The 24,249-nt window shown below is 32.1% G+C and overlaps 1 protein-coding gene across 2 annotated transcripts in view; it reads left to right on the forward strand.

The window, feature by feature from the left end:
• The window catches only part of Chic2 (cysteine rich hydrophobic domain 2), a 41,665-nt gene that overhangs the window by 9,509 nt on the left and 7,907 nt on the right, over nucleotides 1-24,249 (forward strand). Inside the window, exons 2-3 of one of the 2 annotated variants that reach the window (XM_047567447.1) lie at nucleotides 7,168-7,222; nucleotides 7,354-7,425. In XM_047567447.1, coding sequence (XP_047423403.1) covers nucleotides 7,168-7,222; nucleotides 7,354-7,425 — 127 coding nt within the window. Of the gene's footprint in view, nucleotides 1-7,167; nucleotides 7,223-7,353; nucleotides 7,510-24,249 lie in introns of both variants that reach the window. The other variant, XM_047567446.1, reaches the window with a different exon arrangement.

Raw genomic sequence — 24,249 nt, forward strand, 5'->3', positions numbered from 1 at the left:
TACTTTGTGAGACCTTGTTTCAAAATAAAATTAAAAAGGAATTGGGGATGTAGCTGAGTAGCAGATTGCTTGTCTAGCATGTGTGAATTTCCGAATTCAATCCCCAGCACAAAAAACAAAACAGACAAAAAACAAAGATTATTTAGAAATTGAGAAGTTGTATTTCTCAGTGAAGCAGAAAATAAAATATCTATAATCACAAAGAGGCAAAGGTCATATCATATTTTGGTATATTGATTCCTGCTTGTTTTTATTTTTTTCTAGAAACCTGTTTTTGTATCTAAATTCTAATATATGTTATGAGGGAAATTGTGACAACCGTTGAAATATAAAATGAAATATCTTTAATGCCATTACATAGAATAACTACTGTTAATAATTTCATGGATTCAATTTTTGTTTTTGTTTGTATGTAAATATTTTTATTAAAAAATTCAGATACTAATATTTTGTTTTCTGCATCTTTCATTTAACAACTTATTTGGAACATTTGCCACTATCATTATTATTATGGGTTCTTAAAAAGTATGAGTTATTAGGTCTGTTAGGTTTCAAAGAATAGAACCGCTTTCCTTAAGCAGTGGAAATTTATTGTAAGAATGCCTGGGGATTATTAGGAAAGATAGGAAATGTTGCCATTTTACAGCCAGGCCCCAGGAGACTGAAAAATTATTGTTTGGGATGTAGTGCTGCTCTGGTGATGTAGTTATTCTGTCATTTTGTCAGCACCATGTATCCTCTGCTCCCTAGTCTAGTGTTGTTGTCACAGTGATTCACCAACTTTCAGTTCCAGCTTCTGCTGTTGCATTGTGAACCGGCAGACCACTTTTCCCTGTACCTCATAGTTTCTGCTTACTGTTGGTTTCTATTTATTCTTGACTTCAGTTATTTATGGCTTTACTGTATTTTTACTTTAATTTTAAACTCATTCTCTATAATGCAACTCTAACCCATGTTTGCAACTATTTGTCTTATATTCAGATACCTTGAGAGAGAGATCTGATTGAGTTAGTTAAGGTTATCTGTGGGGTGGCCCTGTTGACCTGGCCCCTGCCATCCCATGTGCTATTAGCCAATCCAGGGATTAGCTGTTCCTAAAGCAAATGCCCATTTTTGGTCTAACTAGCCAGAATGTAGAGAGACCCTAGTTAGGCATTCACAGTAATGGGCTTCTATCTTGTAAACATAGTTTTGTACTATTTTTTTTCTGATCAATCTGTTATAAGCAATCTAATATAGTTGAAAGACATTTTTATAGTTTTGAAATATTCATTGTTAAAAATAGGACTACAACTCCAAAGGAAAATAAATACTGAACAAATATTTTTGGCTATGGGTAAAATAAGATGAAGCAGTTAGATTCTTATAGTTCTGTATTTAAGACAAAATTCACAACTTCAAAATATATACTTAATAGTGGAGTAATGAATTCTAAAAGATATAATATGAGAAGGCACAAGGAACATAGAAGAGTTAAAAACTAAAAAGGACTCGTGATTATGTGAACCTGAATTATGGAAAAGATCTAATTGCATTCCAGAAACTTGATTAGTATCCCTAAACCTCCCTATTTTACTTATGATTAAATGCCTACTTATACAAAATAAAAGATTCATACAGAAGAAAAATTGTGATTGTATTACTTATTATAAAAAGCATTATTTATTTATCAAGTTTACCATTACTTTAAAAACAGATCCTGTTTTAAAAATCATGAAACAACAAATGGAACAAATTGTCTTTAATAACCTCTCCCCAAAGCAGCACTGCAGAATACTTGACATATTTGCCACCATCTGTTTTCTTGCGATACAGTTCTACAAGTAAAATTACTGGGTCAAGTGGACTAGGGAATGTAGCTCAATGGTAACATTTGCAAGGACCTATTTGATATCTAACACTGCCAATAATAACTAATTATTATTACTGGGTCAAAAGGTAGGAATATGTTATACGTGCATATGTATTATTTTATGTTATATTATTTTACAGTACTGGGTTGAACCCAGGGCCTCATACTTGCTAGGTGAGTGCTATATCCCTAGCCAGAATTTTTTTTTTTTCTTTTTTTTTGTACTGGGGACTGACCCCAGAGTAAAACATCCCCAGCACTTTTTTTTTTTTGTATTTTATTTAGAGACAGGGTCTCACTGAGTTGCTGAGGCTGGCTTCGAACTTGTGATCCTCCTGCCTCAGCCTCCCGAGTCACTGGGATTACAGGCATGCGCCACTGCACCCTGCCTCAGGAATATTTTTTAATATCCTTTTTACACACTATTAGATTGTTTTGCTGAAGATTATAGCAATTTGTAAGGTTCTTCCTGACACCCACCTTTTTTTTTTTTTTTTTTTTTTTTTTTTTTTTTGCAGTACTGGGGATAGAACCTAGGGGTACTTCATAGTAAGCAATATTGGAAGCCCTTTTGTATTTTTTATTTTGAAATAGGGTCTCACCAATTGTTGAGGCTAACTTCAAACATGGGATCCTCTTATCTCAGCCTTCCTGGTCACTGGGATTACAGGTTGTGCCACCACACTTGGCTAGTTTTTTTTTTTTTAAACAATTGAGATCTGCCAAAATAGTTTTGTACTTTTTGTGTTATTAGTTTGAAGATTGCATTTTTAGTGGTTGTCTTAAAATCTGTTGAGATACTTTATCTACTATAGTGTCCTGAGTTAATATTTTTGTGAATAAAGTTTCACTGACTTGTTTATGAGTAATTTTTATCCATATTTCATGTTTTTTTTTTAATTCCTAAAAGAGAACTTACTGTGACAAAAGTATAACTATTTTTAATGCCAAATTAATTTCTGGAATGGTGGTGATAATTTATAGTGTTATTGATATAATACATGGTATTTTCCATCTTAAGACCTTCTTGCCAAAATAAAATATTTTTTAAAATTTTATTTTACTTATTATTAGTCTCTGTAGGTAACTGAATTAAGATGCTGCCTACCTTGAATTATATTTTTTTAAATTAAGTGCTACTCCTGTTTTTTTTTGGATTAATAGAATGTTAGGTTATTAGAGTCTGAGGAAATTCACTTTTCTACCCAATGTTGGAATTGTTACACTTCACTCAACACATCATATTATCACTTTATGGGATAAAATTTGACTTTTTGAATATAGTCCCAGGTCAATTGTATATTTATCTTCTAATGAATTTTTTTTTTTACCATTTTGAAGGAGTAATTAGTAATGCTGTTAATTTAAACTGAAACATTCATCCTATTTTCATTCTAAATCTTGTTTTCTGCCAAATTGAAAAAAAAAAAAACAAAAAAAAAAACAAACCCAAGGTTGTATAAAAACTAGGCAATTTATCCTGGGCATGGTGGCACCCACTTGTTATCCCAGCTACTCTGCCAGTTTGAGACTAACCTTGGCAATTTAGTGACACCGTCTCAAAATTAAAAAAGGGTGGGAATGTAGATCAGTGGGAAAGCAACCCTGTGTTCAATCCCCAGTACCACAAAGAAAAAGGAGGAGGAGGAAGAGGGTAGGGGAGGAGGAGCAGGAAAAAAACCCTTTAGCAATTTATATAAAATTAAAACCTTTTAAAGATGATATTTTACAGTTATATTATCAAACATGCAGTATAGTTTTTCTTATCAATTTAATAAAATGCAATGATCTTGGTAAAACTTGACCTGAGAGTATTGGTTTGGTTGACTTTGTGGGGGCGGGGAAGCTTTGGCAAAGTTGAAAGATCTAGCAAAAGGGGTTTTCATTGATACCTTTGCCAGCTAAGACTTTCTGATGCCCAGTCAGGCTCTTTGCTAGGAGAAGGCATACTCTGAAAAAAGACTTGCTGAAAAGAGTTGTTTTTTAACTGCTCTGATGAGATCAGTTTCATCAGTAAATTACTGATGCAGCTGAAAGCCTGGATTGTGATAGTTTGCATAATGAATGGGATCTGAGGGTAAAGATAGTGAATCTAAAGAAATCTTTCAAGACCCTGAGGAAGAAGAAGAGATGGATGTTATCATATATTGAGGGAGAAAAAAATACCTATAAAACATTCAGGCCATGTCGATTTATGCAGCTCTGTAGGCTGTATATGAAGAGAGGGAGTGATACAGTGGATTGAGGGAGATTCATTGAGGAACAAATGGTTAGCTTTGGGAAGCTTTCCTCCACAGGAAAGATGGTAAATATACTGAAGACCTTTGGCAGCATGCCTATAACTACTTGGGAGACTGAGGCAGGAGGATCAGAAGTTTGAGGTCTTCTTGGGCAACTTAGCAAGATCCTGTCTCAAGATAAAATTTTAAAAAGGCTGGGGTTCAGTGGTAAAGCGCCCAGGGTTCAATACCCAGTACCCAACGAGAGAGGGAGAAAGATATAGAAGACGTGGCTAAATCTAAAAATGAGAAGGAAGGAAGGTAAAGCATTTTATATTCAGTGATTTTTTTTTCACTTGGAGTTGACTACTGTGTTATCTGCAAAAACTGAGTTGTGAGGATAAAGTTGAGTGTATAAAGAGAAACAAAAAGTGTGCAGTATGGGTAAGGTAATTGATTAGGACAGAAAAAAAGATTGCTTTAATAATACTGAAGTTAAAAATAATATATTTATAAGTTACGTGGATTTTTTTCTAATAGCTCCAGGCAATGAGAATTGAAGTGAAGAAAATAAACAGTTTAATTGAACCTGGGTTGTCAAAAGACACTGTAGAAATGATAATGGATGTTTGTTGGAGTGTGTCGAAACAATTGCAAGTTTCATCAAAACAAAACAAAACAACAAATGAAAATGATTGACTATGTAGTTCTGGCAGATAGGGAAGGAAATGGAACCATTGGGAAATTTCAAGGGGTGGAAACCAGTAAGGTACAACCAGATACCAAAAAACCTTGTTAAGCATGGGAGAAATGAAATGATTAATAGTAGCAGTAAGAGAATTTTACGATTCGAAATTTCATGTGATACAGTCCCACTGATAACAATATCCAGACTGTATTATAATGAATAAGCTGCTGAATTAGATGGGTTAATTTCTTCAGAATTGATGAAGTCAGGAATATGCTACAGTTTAGAATTTCTAAGAAGAGGCTCCCCCCCTTTTTTTTGTATGGTGCATTATAGAGGTACATAATTGTGGATTTATTTATTTATTTATTTTTGTGCCAGGGATTAAATCCAGGTTCACTTAATCACTGAGCCACATCACCAGCCCTTCTTTATATTTTGTTAGAGACTGGGTCTCATTGAGTTGCTTAGAGCCTTGTTAAGTTGCTGAGGGTGGCTTTGAACTTGAGATCCTCCTGCCTCAGCCTCCAGAGCAACTGAGATTACAGGCCTGTGCCCCCAAGCCTACCTCCTAATGGTGGAATTGTTTGGTTACATGTTCATACATACATACAATATAACAATATAATTTGGCCAACATCATTCTCCAGTATTTCCCCTTTCTCTTTCCTCCTCCCTCCCTTGATCCCTTTCCTCTATTCTGTTGATCTTCTTTCAGTGGAAAGAGTCACTTCAACAGGACTTTTAATTAGTTTGTTTTTAAAGATACAAGGAGGTATACTGGTAGCAACATATCAACAGATGAAGGGTTTCAAAGGAAAGATTAAAGGGAGATTATATCAAGAAAGGGAAAGTCTGAATTGGATGAAATGAGAAAGCAGGGTAACAGGTTAGTTTACACTTTGAGTTATGGCTTAGATCGTGGGAAGGAGGACATAGTGTAATGGAAGTATGTGGAATATGAATAAAACAAGCCTATTTCAAGATTCAATTCCTACATAAGTGTCAAGTTGAATTCAAAGCTTTGCCTAGGTGGTTTTGCAGGAACTTTAAAAATTATCTCAGATTATATAAAAGTAAATTGACCTTGTACATTATTTATTTTTATTAAAAAGTTCCAAAAGCTTCCCATTGTAGGATCATCAGGACATATCACATAGAAGGTGCTCAATATTTGTAATTTGAATGCCCTTTTCTCCAAGTATTAGTAGATTTCTAATAGGTAAGATCAGAGTATGTTGTTTATTATTTTTTTATAATCTTTGAAAATTGCTAATTACTCCTAGAGCCATGTAGTATTTTAATCATAATTCGAGAAAAGATCTTCTATATAATAGGAATAGATGAAGATAGAGCATTTATCTACATTTTCTTTCATACCATCTAATACACAGACAAGTAGGTATTGAGTGTCACCTGAGATAATTCTTGTTTTTGTCAGGGCCTACTTTGTTTTTGATTTATATTTTCTCTCCTTTCCCCTGTCTACTCCTTCTTCCCCACTCTTTTTCCTTCTCTTATTACTTGTATCTACCAAGGACACCTATTAAACTTCAAAACCATGGCTTATCTCTACCACTAACATTCAAAACTAGAAAATTTGCTATCACATCTATTTAAGATAATATGCTTTGTGGTGCATGCCTATAATCCTAGAGGCTGCGGTTGCTGAGGCAGGAGGATCACAAGTTCAAGACCAGCCTTAGCAACTTAAGCCCTAAACAACTTATGGAGACCCTGGCTCAAAATAAAAAATAAAAAGGGCTGGAAATGTGGCTTAGTGATTAAGCGCCCCTGGATTCAATCCCTGGCACCAAAAAAAAAAACATGTTTTGAAGTTTTTTTTGAAGTTTTTAAGGTGGAGGTCGTAGCTCAAATTAAATGAATCATCTATTCATCTATTCTTTTTATTTATATACTGCTGATTAGTTAACATTCAGTCTCATATAAAAGTTTTGATTCAATGACTAAAATAATTGCTTGTTACACTTTATAAATTGATTATTGTGAAGCTTTTGTTTCTCATACTTTCATTATGACTCAAACTTCTGTATATAAATCTGCATTCTACTGATCTTTCTGAACTTTAAGTTAAATGTTTGTTTATTTATTTTTGTGGTACTAGGGATTGAACTCAGGGTACTGTATCACTGAGCTAGGCTCCCCTTCTCCCTCCCCCTCCCCTGCCCTGCTGCCAACCCTTTTTATTTTTACTTTGAGACAGTTTCACTAAATTATCAGGCTGAGTTCAGTTCACAGTACCACAAAAAACTTGTGATCTTCCTGCCTCAGCCTTCCAAGTCTCTGGGATTGTAAGCCCCTGCCATGGAGCTAGTCCAAATGTTTAATTTTTTTTTTACAACAGTGATATATAATAACATTTTCTTCTTATTTTTTTTTAAAAATAGATTTGGACTGAGCAACAAATTTGAATCAGAATTCCCTTCATCATTAACTGGAAAAGTGAGTGGCTCAATTATTTATCTCCTCTTTATATGTCTCAAAATTAAAATTTTTTTCTAGAAAATTAGAAAAAAGTATGAGACATGTTTGTTAATTTTTCAATGTTGTTATTTCTTAAACTCTTTCTTTAGGTAGCTCCTGAAGAATTTAAAGCCAGCATCAACAGAGTTAACAGTTGTCTGAAGAAGAACCTTCCTGTTAATGTACGTTGGCTTCTTTGTGGCTGCCTTTGTTGCTGCTGCACATTAGGTTGCAGTATGTGGCCAGTTATATGCCTCAGTAAAAGAGTAAGTTGAATTATATACTTAAGTGTAAATTTAGAGTACTTAAATAAGTCTTGCATGTACCTCATTTTCATTTTCTATTTTTGTGGTGGTACTAGAGATTGAACCCAGAGCCTCATGCTTTCTAGGCAAGTACTCTACCAGGGAACTACATCCCCAGCCATAATTTTTATTTTTTGTATTTAATGAATCACACTATTATGAATATTATACAGAAATAATCTGATCTGATGGAGAGGTTAAATGAATTATTATATATCCAAATGATATTGAATAGCCATCTAATATTATAATTTTTTTGATATAGGAAATTACTTAGGAACAAAGAGAAGAATATAGTATCATCTATATATACATTAATGATGATACAGTATAGTGATCAGGATGCTAGGTTCAACTCTGCCACTTATCTCTGTGACTATGGGCATATTTCCTAACCTCTAAACCCTAGCTGATACAACTGTACTGGTAATATTCACCTACTACTTGAATAGGATTATTATAACAATAAGTAGTGTTTGTAAAGCTCTTAGCTGAACAACTGAAAAGAAGTGGTCAAAAAGTATAGATTAGTAACATTTGTACTAAGTACTATAGTACTCACAGAAGAAATAAAATGGTTAATGGTTATTTCTAGTTGGTAAGATCATGGGGAATTCTTTTTTCTTTTTGTGTATTATAAGAGTTCTGTAATGAGCACATAATAACTATACAATCAGAAAAAATAATATAAAAACTCAAAATTTTGACAACTTATAATAAAAGATTCCTAAGAGGTTGGTGGATATGTGGCAAATTAGTAAAGATTGGATATACTATATGTTTTTGTTAAACTTTTTAAATGGTATATGCACATGAAAATGAAAGTGTTCCTTTGAAATTAAATTGTTTTGTATTTACACATTTCATTTTGTCACCAAATAATGGTAAGGAAATATGGAAAAAGAAAATTCTATTTGGTTCTTGATTTCTGTTTTAAAATAGGAGGTATATCTCAATTTTTTTTAAACTAGTACATTTTATTGATGGGAAGGAAATAATGCCTTTATAAGAAAATGACTTGTAATATTTTTTTATATTTATAATATTTACTTATCTCTGAGAATATTTCTCTTTTTCATAGGTTCTCACTAGATTATCTTTAGACTGTAGAAAAAAACTTTTTTTTTTTGTCTTTGGTGGTTTGATCCATAGTTGAATTGCTGCCCTTTTAATTTTGATCCCCTCGCTCCCCTCTACCATTTTAAACATTTACATTGTTTAAATAACTGCTGTATCTCACTTGGTTGGTAATTGCTGTCATTTAACCCAAAGAAGCAGAGGCCTTTATTACTATAGAAACCTTGAAGGTCCAGCTTTTTCGTTTTTGGTTTGGAATCCTGTGTTTTTCACCTTTTAAATGACCGATGCGAGATATTGTAATGTGTGTATAGCGTATTTAGAAGACAAAAGTAAACATTTTACACTTCCTCACATATTATCAACTTAAAATCCTTTTGGAGATACCTTTGTTAAATTTCTTTTCGAGACATAAGTTAGATGTGTTTTGTTAGGCTAGTTCTATCTGTAGTTTCAGAAAGTACATTTTATTTAGCCCTATAATATTCAGTATAAGATCTCTTTATATATATATGTATGACTAGATGGAACATTTATTTGATGCATTTAATTTTATATGGAGGGCTGAGGATATAGCTCAGTGGTAGAGCACTTGCATATCTATACTATACACACTACTATCTAGTGAGCTTAAAGAAATGCAACTGTTGCTTTAAAAAAAAAGCTGTGCATTTCCCTGTCTTGGGTGTAAACTGTTCTATAACCATGGAGATAGTGATACTTCATGAATATATGCAGGGTATTAGAGGCCCTGGAGAAAGAAATTTTGAGCTAGGTACAGTGCTACATGCCTGTAATCCCAGCTGCTTGGGACACTGAGGCAGGAGGATTGGAAATTGGAGGACAACCTAGGCAACTTAGTGAGAACCTGTCTCAAAATAAAAAAGACATAGGACTGAGGGATATAGCTCAGTGCTAGAGTACAGGTGAGTTCCCTCCCCAGTGTGCCAAAAAAAAGAAAGAAAAGGAAAGAAAGAAAAAGAAAACAGGAACTTTGTAAGATGGGAGCAGAATAATTACCAAAATACTAAAAAGCTACAAAGATATGGTTTCTAAATATATGATGCTTAAATTTATGATATAGCTGGGCACGGTGGTGCATGCCTATAATCCCAGTGACTCAGGAGGCTGAGATGGCAAGTTTGAATCCAGCCTCAGCAACTTAGTGAGACATTGTCTCAAAATTTAAAAAGGGACTGGGGATGTAGCTCAATGGTAAAGCACCCCTGGGTTAAATCCCTACTACCAAAAGAAGAAGAATAATAAATTTATGATTAGGCTTAGACTGTAGTACAAATCAGAACCAAAGGCACACTTTTATTTAGTTCAATGTTTTCATTTTCCTGATGTTAGTGACCAATTTGGATAAATTAATTTCCGCCTTGCCTTTGAAATTCATCCCCACCTTAGTGCCCTGTTTTTATGACTTTTTCCAGAGACCTTGTTTTTAATCTGTTCTGTTATTATTAGACCTTCTAAATTGACTTTTTAAAAACTATCTTAGGTCTATTTTTGAAAATTGTTTTTTCATAATGCATACAATAGAAAATAGTAACTGATCCATGATAACATGATACAATAGGAAGACTATGGTTTCTGTGAGTGGTAAAGGCACAAATCCTGTTTATATATATTTACAGTCTAAGGAAATATGGTACATTTTAGCTAGAGTTTAAAAATGAAGATGAATTTTTTATATTACCTACTTTCATAGACTTCCAGAATTCTTTCTAGGTACTGCATATTAAGAGCCAGGTGCAGTAGTGCATGCTCATAATCCCAGTGATTCCAGGGGCTGAGGCAGAAGGACTGCAAGTTTGAGTCTTGCATCAACAAGGGCTAGGAATATAATTAGTGGTAGAGTGCTCCTGGATACAATCCCAGGTACTGCAAATAAATAAATAAATAATTTAAAAAATGAAATAAAAAATAAAAAAGAATCTTTCATTTAGAGGTATTAGTATTTTAAAAAGTCTAAAACCCTGCCTGATTACTAGCCTGTGCACCTCTCTTTTCTCCTTATCTGTGATGTAGAATCCTCTTATATAGTTAGAATTGTCTCAGACTCCAACACAAATTAGGACCAAAGGTATAGTTTATATTCAAGTCAGCATTTTTATTTTTCTGACATTTTTCACTAATTTGGGTAACTAAATTTCTGTTTTTCCTTTGAAACTCATCTTCAACTTATTGCCCTTTTTATGACCTCTCGTTTCAGAGGTTTTAATCTATCCTATTATTATTTTTATTATTATTATTATTATTATTATTATTATTGTTATTGGGTTCTTCTTGTGTGTGTGTGTGTGTGGTGCTGGGGATTGAACCCAAGGCCTTGTGCATGTGAGGCATCTCTCTACCAACTGAGCTATATCCCCAGCCCAAGACCTTATTGTTATTAACAACCTTCTGACTTGACTTTCTTTTTTAAAAATGACCTTAGCTATTTTCAAAAATTAGTTTTTGCACTAGGAATATATCTTAGTGGTACAGTAATGCCTAGCATGTGTGAGACCCTGGGTTTGATCTCCAGTATCACAAGAAAAGAAAATTATTTTTTAGTATACAGAAAAATTTATTTTTGGTATACAGTTCTATGATTTTTGATACATGTACAGAGTTTTATGTAAAGGTACTACCACAATCAAAATACATCACAGTTCTCTCCAAAAGGTTCTTTGTGTTTTCCCTTTGTAGTTACACCCTTTACACCTCGTAAACCCTGGCTTCCACTAATCTGTGGTCTGTGCCTACAGTTTTATCTTTTATAGAGTATTTTATAAATAAAATTATGTAATATATGTAGCTTTTTGAGTCTAGCTTTTATTTAGCATTGTGCATTTGAAATTTACCTATTTTGTTTATATATTAATAGTTTTTTCCTTTTTATTGCTGAATAGTATTCCATTCTATGGATATATCACATTTTGTTTATCTGCTCACTATTTGATGGACATTGGTGGTTTCTAGTTTTTGGTGATTTGAGTAAAGCTAGCTAAAAACATTTATGTGCATATCTTTGTGTGAACCCAATTTTTTATTTTTAGAGTAGGATTGCTGGGTCTTATGGTAAGTGTATGCTTAATTTTATAAAAAACTTTTGAACTGTTTTCCAAAGTGGTTGAACCATTTTTCAGTCTAACTGGTAATATTTGAGAGTTCTATTTGCTCAGCATCCTGCCACAACTTGGTAATGTTAGTTTTAGAAATATTAGTTATTCTGACACATAAGTAGTGGCATTTCATTATGGTTTTAATTTGCATTATCCTCATAAATAATGACATCGAGCACCTTTTTACATGCTTATTTGCCATTTGTACATCTTCTTTTTTAAAGTGTGAGGGACTGGAGGTGTAACTCAGTGGTAGAGTACTTTTACCTAGTATTCAAGAGGCCCCTGGGTTCATCACCAGCACCATAAAAACAAACTAAAAACAAAGTTTTCATTGAAATAACTGAAGTTTTAGTTATTTCAATTTTTAAAATTATTATTTCTTATTGATTTTTGAGGGTTTTTGATGTGACCTGAATGCAAGTCCTTTATCAGATTATGTTCAAATATATTTTTCTAGGCCACATTTTGTCTTTAAAAAAAAAAATCTCTTAATGTCTTTGGCAGAGCAAATGTTTTTGATTTTGATGAAGTTCAGTTTATTACTTGTAAAAAAAAGAATTCTGCTTTTAGTATCATATTTATGAGTTAAGCAAGGTTACGAAGATTTTCCTCCAGTGATCTCGTCTCCATTTTACATTAGGTTTGTGATCTACTTTGAGTCAGTTTTTGCATAGGTATGAAGAATAGATCAAAGTTTATTTATTTATTTTTTTGTATAAAACGCCACAGGTTTTTCAGCACCATTGTTGAAAAGACTGTTCTTTCTCCATTCCATTTTCATGTCTATTGTCAAAAATACACGTTTGTCATAATTTGTGTAGGTCTATTTCTGTGTTTGTTGTGTTCATCTCTGTGTCTATCTTGATCTTAATATCACACTGTCTTATTATTGTTACTTTGTAGTAAGTCTTGAAATCGGTTGAAGTGAATCTTCCATATTTTTTTCCAAGATTATTTTGTTTATTGGAATGTCTTAGACTTTCTTTGCAGTTTGTTAATATCCACAAACAACTTGAATTTTGGGATTACGTTCAATTTATACATCAATTTCAGTAGCATTGACATCTTAATAATACTAAGTCTTCCAGACCATGAATGTGATATACCTCTCGATTCTTTAGTCTTTGATTCTTTTTCATTAGTGTTTTATAGTTTTTGCGTAGCATGTAGATCATACTCATATTTTGTTAGCTTTACATGTAAGAATTTCTTTGTGTTTGTAAGTGATATTGTTTTTTAAAATTCACTTTTTAGGGACTGGGGTTGTAGCTCAGTGGTAGAGCACTTGCCTAGCACGTGTGAAGCACTGGGTTCCATCCTCAGCACCACATAAAAATAAATAAATGAAAGTATGTGTTCATCTATAACTAAATAAGTTTTTTAAAAATTCACTTTTTCATTGTTCATTGCTAATATATAAAACGAGTCGATTTATGTGTACTAATGTTCTTACCAAACTCATGAAATTCCAAGCATTTTTTTGAAGATTCTATGGGATTTTCTACATAAATAACCATGTTGTCTGAGAATTGAGACAATTTTATTTCTTAGTTTCCAATCTGTATACTTTTTTTTTTTTTTTTTTTCCTTCTCTTTTCTGCTGGGTATGATTTCCATTAAAGTGTTGAATGGGAGTAGTAAGGGTGGACTCCTTGCTTTATTCCTGATTTTCTGGTTTTTTTTTTTTTTTTTTTATATACTTCCATTGACTTTTGTTCTTATTTTTATAATTTTTTCTCCTTTTTGGGACTTAATTTATTATCTTTTTTTCTTGAGGTGGAAGTCAGTATTATTTTTTTCTAATCTGTATGCTTTTTTGTTGCTTTTTCTTGTCTCACTACACTGGCTAGAATCATAAGAAAAATGTTGATTAGAGGTAATGAGAACATACCTTTGCCTTGTTCCTGACCTTAGGGGGAATACATTCAGATCTTCGTCTTTAAGTATCATATTAATTATAAGTGTTTTGTAGATGTCCTTTATCAGCTAGAGCAAGTTTTATGTTGTATGTTTGCTGAAATATTTGGGTTTTTCCCTGGGAGTGTTTTTTTTTTTTTTCCCCTGTTTTGTTTTAAATCAGTAACAGAGGTTAAGAATAGGATGTCAAGAATATATGAGTTTGTCCAGTGGTTTTCTGCATCTTAAGGGATGGTTGTGTGGTTTTTGGTTTAGAAATATGCTGGATTACCTTAAATTTTTGGATATTAAACCAATCTTGCATTCCTGGAAAGAACCCCAAGTAGTCATGTATAATTTTGCTTTTTATGTTTTTGTTGAACCTGATAGGCTAAAAGTTTTTAGAAATTTTTTTTAACATATGTGTTCATGGAGGATACCTTTCTGTAGTTTGCTTTTGAAATATCTTTGGTAAGAGGTTAATGAGGGCCTCAAAAAAGGACTGAGATATGTTCTTTCTTTAGGAAAGAAGTCTTTCTGGATGAGTTTGCAGAATATATATTATTATTAATTTTTTTACATTTGGAAGAATTCACTAGTGAAACCATCTGGGTTTGGAATGTTCTTATTGGAAGTTTTTTTTTTTTTTTTTTTTTTTTTCCCATTAAGTTCAGTTTCTTTAATTGATATGGGACTTTTCAGGTTATTATTTTATCATAGTGAAACTTTATAGTTTGTATTGTTCGAGGAATTTGTAGTGTTGAATTATAGACATAGTCATAATTATTAATCATTCTTCTAATTATCTTGTCATGTCTTCTTTCACATTCCTGAAATTGTTAATTTCTTTCTTTTTCTTCTCTGACCAGTTCAGATAGAGGTTTATTAATTTTATTGATCTCCTTCACCTTTTGATTTTGCTAGTTGTTTCTTTTCATTTCATGTTTATATTTTATTGGTTTTACTTTGACCTTTATTATTTCCTTTCTTCTTATTTTGGGTATGGTTTGTACTTCATTTTCTAGTTTCTTAAGGTAGAAATAAGGGATCTTGATGAGACCTTTTTTTCCCCTAGTATATTTAGTGCTATAAATGTCCTTCCTCAGTACTGCATTAGTAGTATTACATAAATTTTAATATGTTGTGTTTTAATATTCATTTAATTCATTCTACTTTGTATTTTCCTTTTGATTTGTTCTTTGAGCAATGAATTACTTAGAAGTATTTTATTTAATTTCCCAATATTTGGGGAAATTTCTAGAGATATTTCTGTTACTGATTTTAATTATGGTTAAATAATCTATTTTGTATGCTTTGAATCCTTTTAAATTTATTGAGACTTATTAGTAATAACAAACTGTCTTGAAAAATGATCCATATACACTTAAAAAGAATGTGTGAGTTTTATTGGTTGAAGTTTTTAATAAATGTCAGTTAAGTCAAATTCGTTTATTTTTTTTATTGTTCCTTTTTAGTTATACATGACAATTCATTCTGATATAATTATACAAGCATGGAATACAACCTATTCTAATTAAGACTCCATTCTTGTAGATGTACACAATAGAGGAATCCACTATGGTGTATTCATATATTTACATGGGAAAATTATCCCTCCTTCCCTTCATTCTCATTTGTCTAATCTAGTGAGTATCTGTTCTCCACCCCCACCCCCCTTATTGTGATTAACTTCCACATATCAGTGAAAACACTTGGACTTGGACTTTTGGGGACTGGCTCATTTCATTTAGCATGATAGTCTCCAGATTTATTCATTCACTGGCAAATGTCATGAAGTTGTTCTGCTTAATTACTAACTGTGTATATATAGCACATTTTCTTTATCCCTTTATCTGTTGAAGGGCATCTAGTTTGGCCCTAGCTCTAGCTAAGGTATTGTGAATTGAGCTACTATAAACATTGATGTGACTGTGTCATTGTAGCATGCTGATTTAAAATCCTTTGAATATACTGAAGAGCAAGATAGCTGGGTCAAATAGTGCTTTCATTCTTAGATTTTTGAGGAGGTTGGTATTTTTATTGATTTTTTTTTTCTCCATTAGTTTTATCAGTTAGTTACTGAGAAGGGGTATTAAAATCTCTTAACTATAACTATGGGTTTTTCTATTTATTTTCCAGTTTATGCTTTATGTATTTTGACATTCTATAATTCGTTTCCTAATTTTTCAGAATTTTTCTGTCTACTTCATGGTTTGACTGCTTAATCATTATGAATTGACCTTTATTTTTCTCTAAAATTTTCATAAATATTATTGTAGACTCATTCCAACTTTGCTTTCATTAATGTTTTATGGTGTTTCTTTTTCTCCCCTTTATTAGTTTATTTGTGCCTTTTATTTGAAGTTCATTTTGTATAGGTAGTGTTGGGTTATTTTTTGTTTTTTGTTTTTTCTTCCAGTACTGGGATTTGAACCCAGGGCCCTACCTATGCTTGGCAACCACTCTACCAGCCCTTTTTTATTTTAGATAGGGTCTCACTAAGTTGCCTAGGCTGGCCTAAACTTAAAAGATTCTCTTACCTCAGCCATTCAAGTAGCTGGGATAATAGGCATGTAACATCACACCCAGCAATGTTGGGTCTTTTTTTTTATTCAGCCTGATAATTGCTACCTTTTTATTAGGGATTTTGGACCATTTGTATTTCTTGTAATTATTGATGTGGCTAGATTTAATTCTTTCATTTTACTATTTCTTTTTTCCCCCCAGTTATTTATTTCCATTTTCCTCATTTTATTCCTTCTTTTTTTTTTTTTTTTTTTTTTTTGAGTAATAGCTTACTGAGGTCAAGTTCATATAATCATTTAAGAACAGGGGATGTGACTTAGTGGTAGAGTGCTTGCCTTGCATGTGCAAGGCCCTGGGTTCAGTCCTCAGTACCATGAAGGAAGGAAGGAAGAAATTTGTTCTATAAAATTGGTGAGCTGGTTACCATTTTTTTTTCTTTTTTAATATATTTTTTAGTTATAGATGGACACAATACCTTTATTTATTTATTTTTATGTGGTGCTAGGATTGAACCCAGTACCTCACATGTGCTAGGCAAGTGCTCCACCTCTGAGCTACAGCCCCAGCCCTGGTTACCATTTCTTTATTCTGCCAGTATACTATTCTTTTGGGTCCCCTTCACCACTCCCCCACCCCCACAGTGCTGAGGATTAAACCCAGGGTCGTACCCATGTTAGGCAAGCACTTTACCACTGAGATACAACTCTAGCCTCTTGGATTGTATTTATTCATTAATTCAGTGAATATTCCTGAAATAACACTGTGGGCTTGGTACTGTTTTGGATGCTGTTATGTAGTTCCTATTGTGGACTTAAAATGTAGACAAAAGCAATAAAATAAATACAAAATAATTTCAAGTTGTAATTAGTACTTAGAAGACAATAAAACAGTAAACCTCAGTATTTCAGCATGTCTTTTTAAGCGAAGCTTACAAATAAATAAAATGCTTTAGCTTTATTAAATAGATTTTGGGACATTTACTCGGCAAAAGCTTAGTTTTGTTTATACTTTGCTTCTTGACTGTGCCCAATTCATACTGTTATAGCTTAGAAAATTTGTATTCAAGTAAGTGAAGGTCACTTACTTGTGTGTGCTTTCAGCCTGTCTCAATTTTTTATTTTTTTATTTTTTTATGCTGGGGCTTGAACCTATGAAGCTATATCTCCAGCCATTTTTATTTTTTATTTTGAAAGAGTCTTAAGTTGGTTAGGGCCTTGCAAAGTTGCTGAGAATGACCTGGAACTTGTGAGCCTCCTGCCTTGGTAGGATTACAGGTGTGTACCACTGTGCCTGACCTGGCTCATTCTATGAAGAAACATTTTTCAGAATTTTACTCTGTTGTGTTAGAGAATTTTGCTTTTATTGTTTTGATGTGTATTCTATTCTAAGTAACTATCATTTTTCTTAAGATTTTGCATATATGTATTTATTATATCCTGACTTTATAGACTTTGTTTATATGTGCTTTTAGTCCTTATCTTTTCTCAGTGAAGAACTCAAAAGTTTTAGACTGTTTATATACCAACTTAACCTTGTTTTCACTTTTAAAGTGTTTTTGTGTGTGTGTGCATACAATAAATAGTAATAGACTTTAACTGTTTACTTAAAGTTCTAGTATACTTAGGACTACTTCTGAGTACCTTTTCTCAATCTCGGATGTGGTTACCCAGTAATCGTAAGTTACTCTGGTTAGGGTATATTAGGAGTTGAGAATCTAAACAATAGAGGAGGGCTGGGCGGGTAGTTCAGTGGCAAAGCACTTACCTTGCCCATGTGAGATCCAGGGTTCAATCCCAGCACCAAGAATAAAATAACTTTAAGAAAATTAGATGGAAGAACAAACAGAATATTAAATGGAAGAGGCAAAGAGTGGGGATTTATTTTTTATTTTGAAGCAGCATGTAGCCTTGAAAGTCTTAAAGAAGTTCAAGGGAAAGTGAACCAGGAGAAACTAAGCAGAAAACTAAGTGTATTTGTATATGGGAGGAATTTGAAATATATGCAGTTATACTGATGATACTGAAAATTATTGAGAACTTTCAAGCTGATTTCCTCTATATTTGGGACTTAGGCATTTGTAGTCAGTAATTCTGAATCATCCATGAGAAAGGCATTGAACATTCAGAGTAAGAATTAGATAAAGAAAAATGCCTCTAATATATTGCAAATGAAACAAAACAAAACAAATTTGAAAGATTATTATTGAAATTTTAATGAAGTAGGACTACTGAAAAGTTTCTAGTGAATAAGGCATAATGAATGAAGTATATTCTAGTAATGTACTGTTATTGATTGAAGATGTAGTGTTAACTTTTTTAAAAAGAATGCTATCCAGTTTGCTTTATTTTAGTAAATATGACACATTTATAATGGCTTTCATTTGATGATCTTAATCTTCATTGCTCTTCTTTTTTGGCTTTGACATGCTTTTATGAGGTTTCTGAAACACCTGATTTTTGTTGTAGTGGAAAACTTAATACTACTTTAATGTAAAGTGATAGATTTAGCAATTTAAAATACAGTTTGCAAAAATTTCCATCAAGTAAACCTGGAAGACAAATTTGAGTTCTAAGTTTGTATAGTTAAATTAGAAATATCTTAGTTTTACATTTAAGAAAGCCTATCACATAATTTTAGATCTTGGACATTTACATGTAATGTAATTTAAGATGTAGTGCTTGGTTTATAATACCAGTTACTCCAAATCACTAAATTCCTGATATTTGTATAACTTGATATATGTTGGGATAAAATGTAAAATCTGTATTGACATAGAGTGGAATAATAGACTTTAAGAAGCAAATGAAGAGGAGAATAATTATTGTATACTTGCAAGGCAGAAAATATATATATTCTCTTTTAATTTTCACAATAATCCTATGTGGTAAATATCATGGTAGCATCTAGTAATCATTAAGTAGTTTCTGTATACCAGGCATTGAGTTAATCAATTTATTTGTATTATATACTTCCCAAAATTTCAGGAGTAGAGACATTCATATTATTCCTATTTTAAGACTCAGAAATCAAGTAACCTATTTGAGGTTTCTCACTTTACAAAGTAGAGACATTTAGAGCTTTGAAAGATTTCTTAAGTTAGAAAATTCATGTCCATAATAGTAGGTTATAATTTACTGAAGTTTATCTAGTTGATAAATAGCAACACTATGTAGCATTGTTTTGTCACTTTGCAATGCTGTTTAGTTTTTCATCATTTTTATCATTATAATTTTTTCTATTTTGTTTGTTTGTTTTTCGTGGTGCTAGGGATAGAACCCAGGGCCTTGTGCATGCAAGGCAAGCGCTTTAACAACTGAACTATATCCCAGCCCTTTTTTTTTTCCTGTTTTGTGTATTTATTGAAGATACAACCAACGAAGGAAAGAGACTGTTAAGCAGGTAGGATATAGGATAAAAGTACATTTTAATAAGATTTTATACAGAGTTACAAATGGGCACCTAAGAGTTGTTATAAAACAACATCACTTACTTGTGTGTGCTTTCAGCCTGTTTAGTTCTTATAAAAATAAATGAAAATGAATGGACCTGTCTTTGAAATATTTTTTATTAGATTACCACTCCCTAGCAAATAGGTGCTCATGTTTTCTGGTATAGCTCTTTTTCACTGATGTTACATTCATTTTTGAAACATGTATTTATTCTTAGAGTGATTGAAAATGACAGGTAATAATGCCATGCAAAGTTGGAAAGATGGAAAGAAGAATCGGGTTTTCTTTTATCTAACACTATGTGTTAGGTTTTTTTTGTTGTTGTTTTTGCCTTTTCCTCACTATCCCCCATTATAAAATGCAATAAAGAAATAGGCTTAATCTTTTCGAAATCTTATTTCAGTCAGTTTGCAAAAGTGGTCTTGTAAAAGATTTCTTAAATTACAGGAATATGTTTATTGCTATTTCATTTTTTAAAATGTTGTGGCCTTGAGGGCTGGGGCTAGCTCTAGAAGAGCACTTGGCCTTGTACATGTGAGGCACTGGGTTCAATGATCCTCAGCACCCCATAAAAAATAAAATAAAGATTTTCCCTCCAAAATACGGAAAAAAAAAAAAAAAAAGAATGTTCTGGCCTTGAAAGGTAGAAAACTGGTTCTTACATAAATTGAGGTCATTAGTGTGAATAGCACTGTTAATTTGTTTTTAATTAGAATAAAAATGTTGCTAAAGTCTCATTATAACGAGAATACTGATAAAAGTGTAAGTTTGAGCCTTAAATGTGCAGAGGTGGCAATGGGACTTTAATGATGTGTTAGAATCCTTAGAAAATGTGTCTTTCCCAAAGCTGACTGACTTGCAGTTCTCTGAATGTTTAGAATATATAGTATTGTTGTGGTAGTTTATAGGAAGATTTGCCTATCTTCTGTCACCAGTCTGTTGTTAACCAGTGAAATTTTTACTATCGAATATTATTCTTTCTAATTCTAGGGTGTCCATTTCGTATTTTATAGATTTCATTTCCCTTTTGTAATTCTCTATTTTTTCCATCCATCTTTATCCTCTGTTTTCTTGTATATATTAATCATAATTCTAGGATAAGTAAGTTATTCAAAGTAATAATTTGGTTGGTGACTTATATAACTTGTATTCCATAGATATATTATTTATCTCAAGATCATCTGTTATATTTGACAAATTCTTTACAAAGTCATAGCTCCATAATATAACCATGGAAAAAGCATGAGGTTGTAGACCATATTATCTTAGTTTCAAATCCTAGCTCCACTATTTCCTAATATAGCTTTAAAGTTACTTGACCTAAGACTTAGTTTTCATATGTAAAATGAAAGTAATGCAAGCTCCTTTATAGGTTTTGTTGTGCAGGTTAATAAATAAAGTAACAAAAGGAAGATACCTAGCATGGGTCAGACCACAATGTCAGGATCCACAAATGCTGATTCCTAATCCATTTATCCATTCTTGTTTCTCCAGTTGTCTATTTTAATCAATCAACAGTTGATTTTTTTAAAGACATTTTACCACCCATTAGTCCTGATTCATCCTTTTGTAATTATATTTAGTTTTTCAGAAACTCCCTAATACTAGTACTTTTTATTTTAGTGAAATTCATTTGTCTTATGCATAGTTCTTCAAATTTTCTGCTTTCAATTGAAATTTGATTTTCTGAAACATTATTAGTTTTTCTGAAACATTATTAGTATTATCTCAAATATTACTTGAGTTTAGTGTCTCCCTTGAAACTTTGTGCAGCATTTTATATTTGTGCATACGTTCCTCTTCTTCTGGAGAAAGAGTCCTTTAGCTTTCATCATTTATAAAATAGTATAATCTTGAACGTTATGAGCCACTCTCTAGCCTAGCTCATAAACTCTTGATGAAATTCGGTTTAATCATACATTACTCAAGATCACTGTTGAGGGTATTTTTGATACACAAGTTTTGATACACAAACTTTAACAGTTGTTTAGCTTATCTCTATCTAACAGTGATACTTTTTCTTCTTCTTTTTTGCAGTTGTGGGGGTGGAACTCAGGGCTTCTAGCAAGCTCAACAAGTGCTGTACCCCTGAGCTACATCCCCAGCCCCAACAATACTATTTTTTTAACAAACATTACTAAAAACATTATTCTAATGGTACTTAGTGGATGTTTTAGTATATCTAGATTATTTGAAATTCAGTGTTCACTTACAATTTTTAAATGGAGCTTTTTTATAGAGGAAGGAAATTTGGTTAAAAATTCCTTTGAGGAATTCATACATATTCTTGTTATCTGGTTGGTCATGCAGATTTTTCATATGTCATAATATTGAGCTAAGACATTTAACTTTCTGCACATCATTGGAATATAAGATTTAATATTAATCCAGAACAAACAAATAAATCAAGTAATTTTCTCTTAAGTTTTCCAAAGTTAAAATAATTAATTCCAAATCATAATATGGTTTCCTTCTAATAACTTATAACTAAAAATATTATTGTTTCACAATTTTAGCAATTTCAGTTTGCAGAGATGTCTAAATATATATATAATTCCATTTGAAAGTTAAAAATAAGATTACAAAAACATTCAAATATTATTTTAGTTAAAGCTTAATGCATTATACTTTTAGAAGTTTAAAATTCAAATTTGTTTTAAATAAGGAATTGAACATTTGAAATTTTGCTTTGACATTCTGTGATGTTATGAATAAATCCAATTCAGATATGTTTTAATTATAGGTTTAAGTAGTGAACTTTTATACATGGTTGTAATGATTGTAAAAGTTTGAAAAGACCCCTTTTAATGAATTCTGAATAAGTTAATAATTGGTAATAAAGATATACTATTAAGTAATAGTGTTAACACTGTAGGAGTAATACATTCAAGATTTTCTAAATGGTTCCTTGCTGCCTTGAAAGACTTATTTATGACTAGTGGCACATAATTTATCTATTGGAAAAAAGTTATGGTAGTTAAGAAAAATTGTGAACATATTTTAAAATCAAATTTAAATTTTTAGGAAATTCTAGTTTTGTATTTCAGTAATTTAGGTTTTCTCAGTGTTTCATATCTATTTTATTATTGTAAGCTTACTTTATATGTCATATTTCACATTGTTGATTAATTTAGCTGTTTTGTGAATTGTTCACATCCTTTGACTTCTCTTGGAGTTTTTGTGTTTTGGTTTATTCCCACAGTTCTATCAAACATTTCAAGGGGACAAGCATAATAAGAGTAGAAGCCAAAATGTTCTCCTTATGGTACTACTGCTTATTACTCAATTTAAATCTATTTAATGTCTTCATTAATTGAAATGATTATTTAAATCTCTTGTTATTATAAGAGACTGTATTGGAACTAGTTCAACAGTGAGGAAAATAAAATCACCAAAGTGTTGAAATGAAGAAATATGTGTTGTTTTTTTAAAAAGGGGGCCTTCAAAGTGAACTGTCAAGGGAGATGGGTGGGAATCCAGATGCTTGAAACTGTCCTCTTCCAGGTTAGTGAAATGACATGCTCACAAAAAGTTGTTTTGCTTACCTGGTGTAAGTTGGTGGCCCTGGTGCTTTTAATTAAAGAAGCCGTCATAAAATTAAATTTTTTGTTGATCATCTTAAGCAGAAGGACCGTGGATTCCTTGGTAAGAAAACCACTAACCTGTCCTCTCACCCCCAGGGTGTGAGCACTGAAAAGGATTAAGGCCCACTGTAGGGAAGCTTGGACTGAAGGCTGCACTGCCCTTTCCCCTGTTCTTTCAGCTAAATAGAAGATTCTTAGTTCCCAGGACTATCAATTCGGTGCTTTTCACAAGCACTAAATTCTTTAAAGAAAATTAAGATGACTTATTTTTAAAAGCTGGCCTAGAAAGATAATGCTTTATTGGTATTTTATGTTGGCAGATCTATACATATTTTTTTTTTCTAATGGTTTAATTTGCTTTAAGTTATTTTGAAACTTGGAGGTCAATATAAACATTTTAAATTCCAGAACAGATTTTTTTTATCAGGTTTGCTTGTCAGCTACTATAGAGTTTGGCAATGTTGAAATTAGAAATAGTTCTCTGATAGCCCTGTGGACATAAACTCTTAACTTTTATTTCTAAATGACTGTGATTATAATGTGTTTTCTCTTCACTGAAATTTAAAAGCTTTGAAATCACTTTTATAAATGCTTAAGTGTCATATTTTTTCACGATCTGTCAAATTGGTATTGTATTTAATCTTGAAAATATATTTTGATTTTGTTAACTAAAAATAATTGCAGAGTGTTAAACATTCTCAGTAGTTACAGCTTTTTTTTTCCATTTAATTTGAGCTTTTGTTGCTACTAACAAATAATTTGTGGCACAGTTTCTTTTCTTTCCTTCTTTTTTTTTTTAAATCTCTGCTAGAATCTACATACTTGTCACCTTAGTGTGCAAGAAATGTTCCACTCAAATCAAGGGTTCTTTCTGGTTTTGTATGTTCTCACCTGCTCCTCACTGTAAATCATTGAGATGTCAAGTGCAATGATTAATTAAGCTGCACGTGCAAGTGCCTTTTTTTTCACCTGTCAAGCAGGAAAGAAGTCTTATAGCAAGATTAGATGGTGCTAATTCACAGCTTTTACTTCAGACTGTCAAGTATGTAGAAA

Source organism: Sciurus carolinensis, chromosome 10 (assembly GCF_902686445.1).
Source record: "Sciurus carolinensis chromosome 10, mSciCar1.2, whole genome shotgun sequence".
Classification (NCBI taxonomy): Eukaryota; Metazoa; Chordata; class Mammalia; order Rodentia; family Sciuridae; genus Sciurus; species Sciurus carolinensis.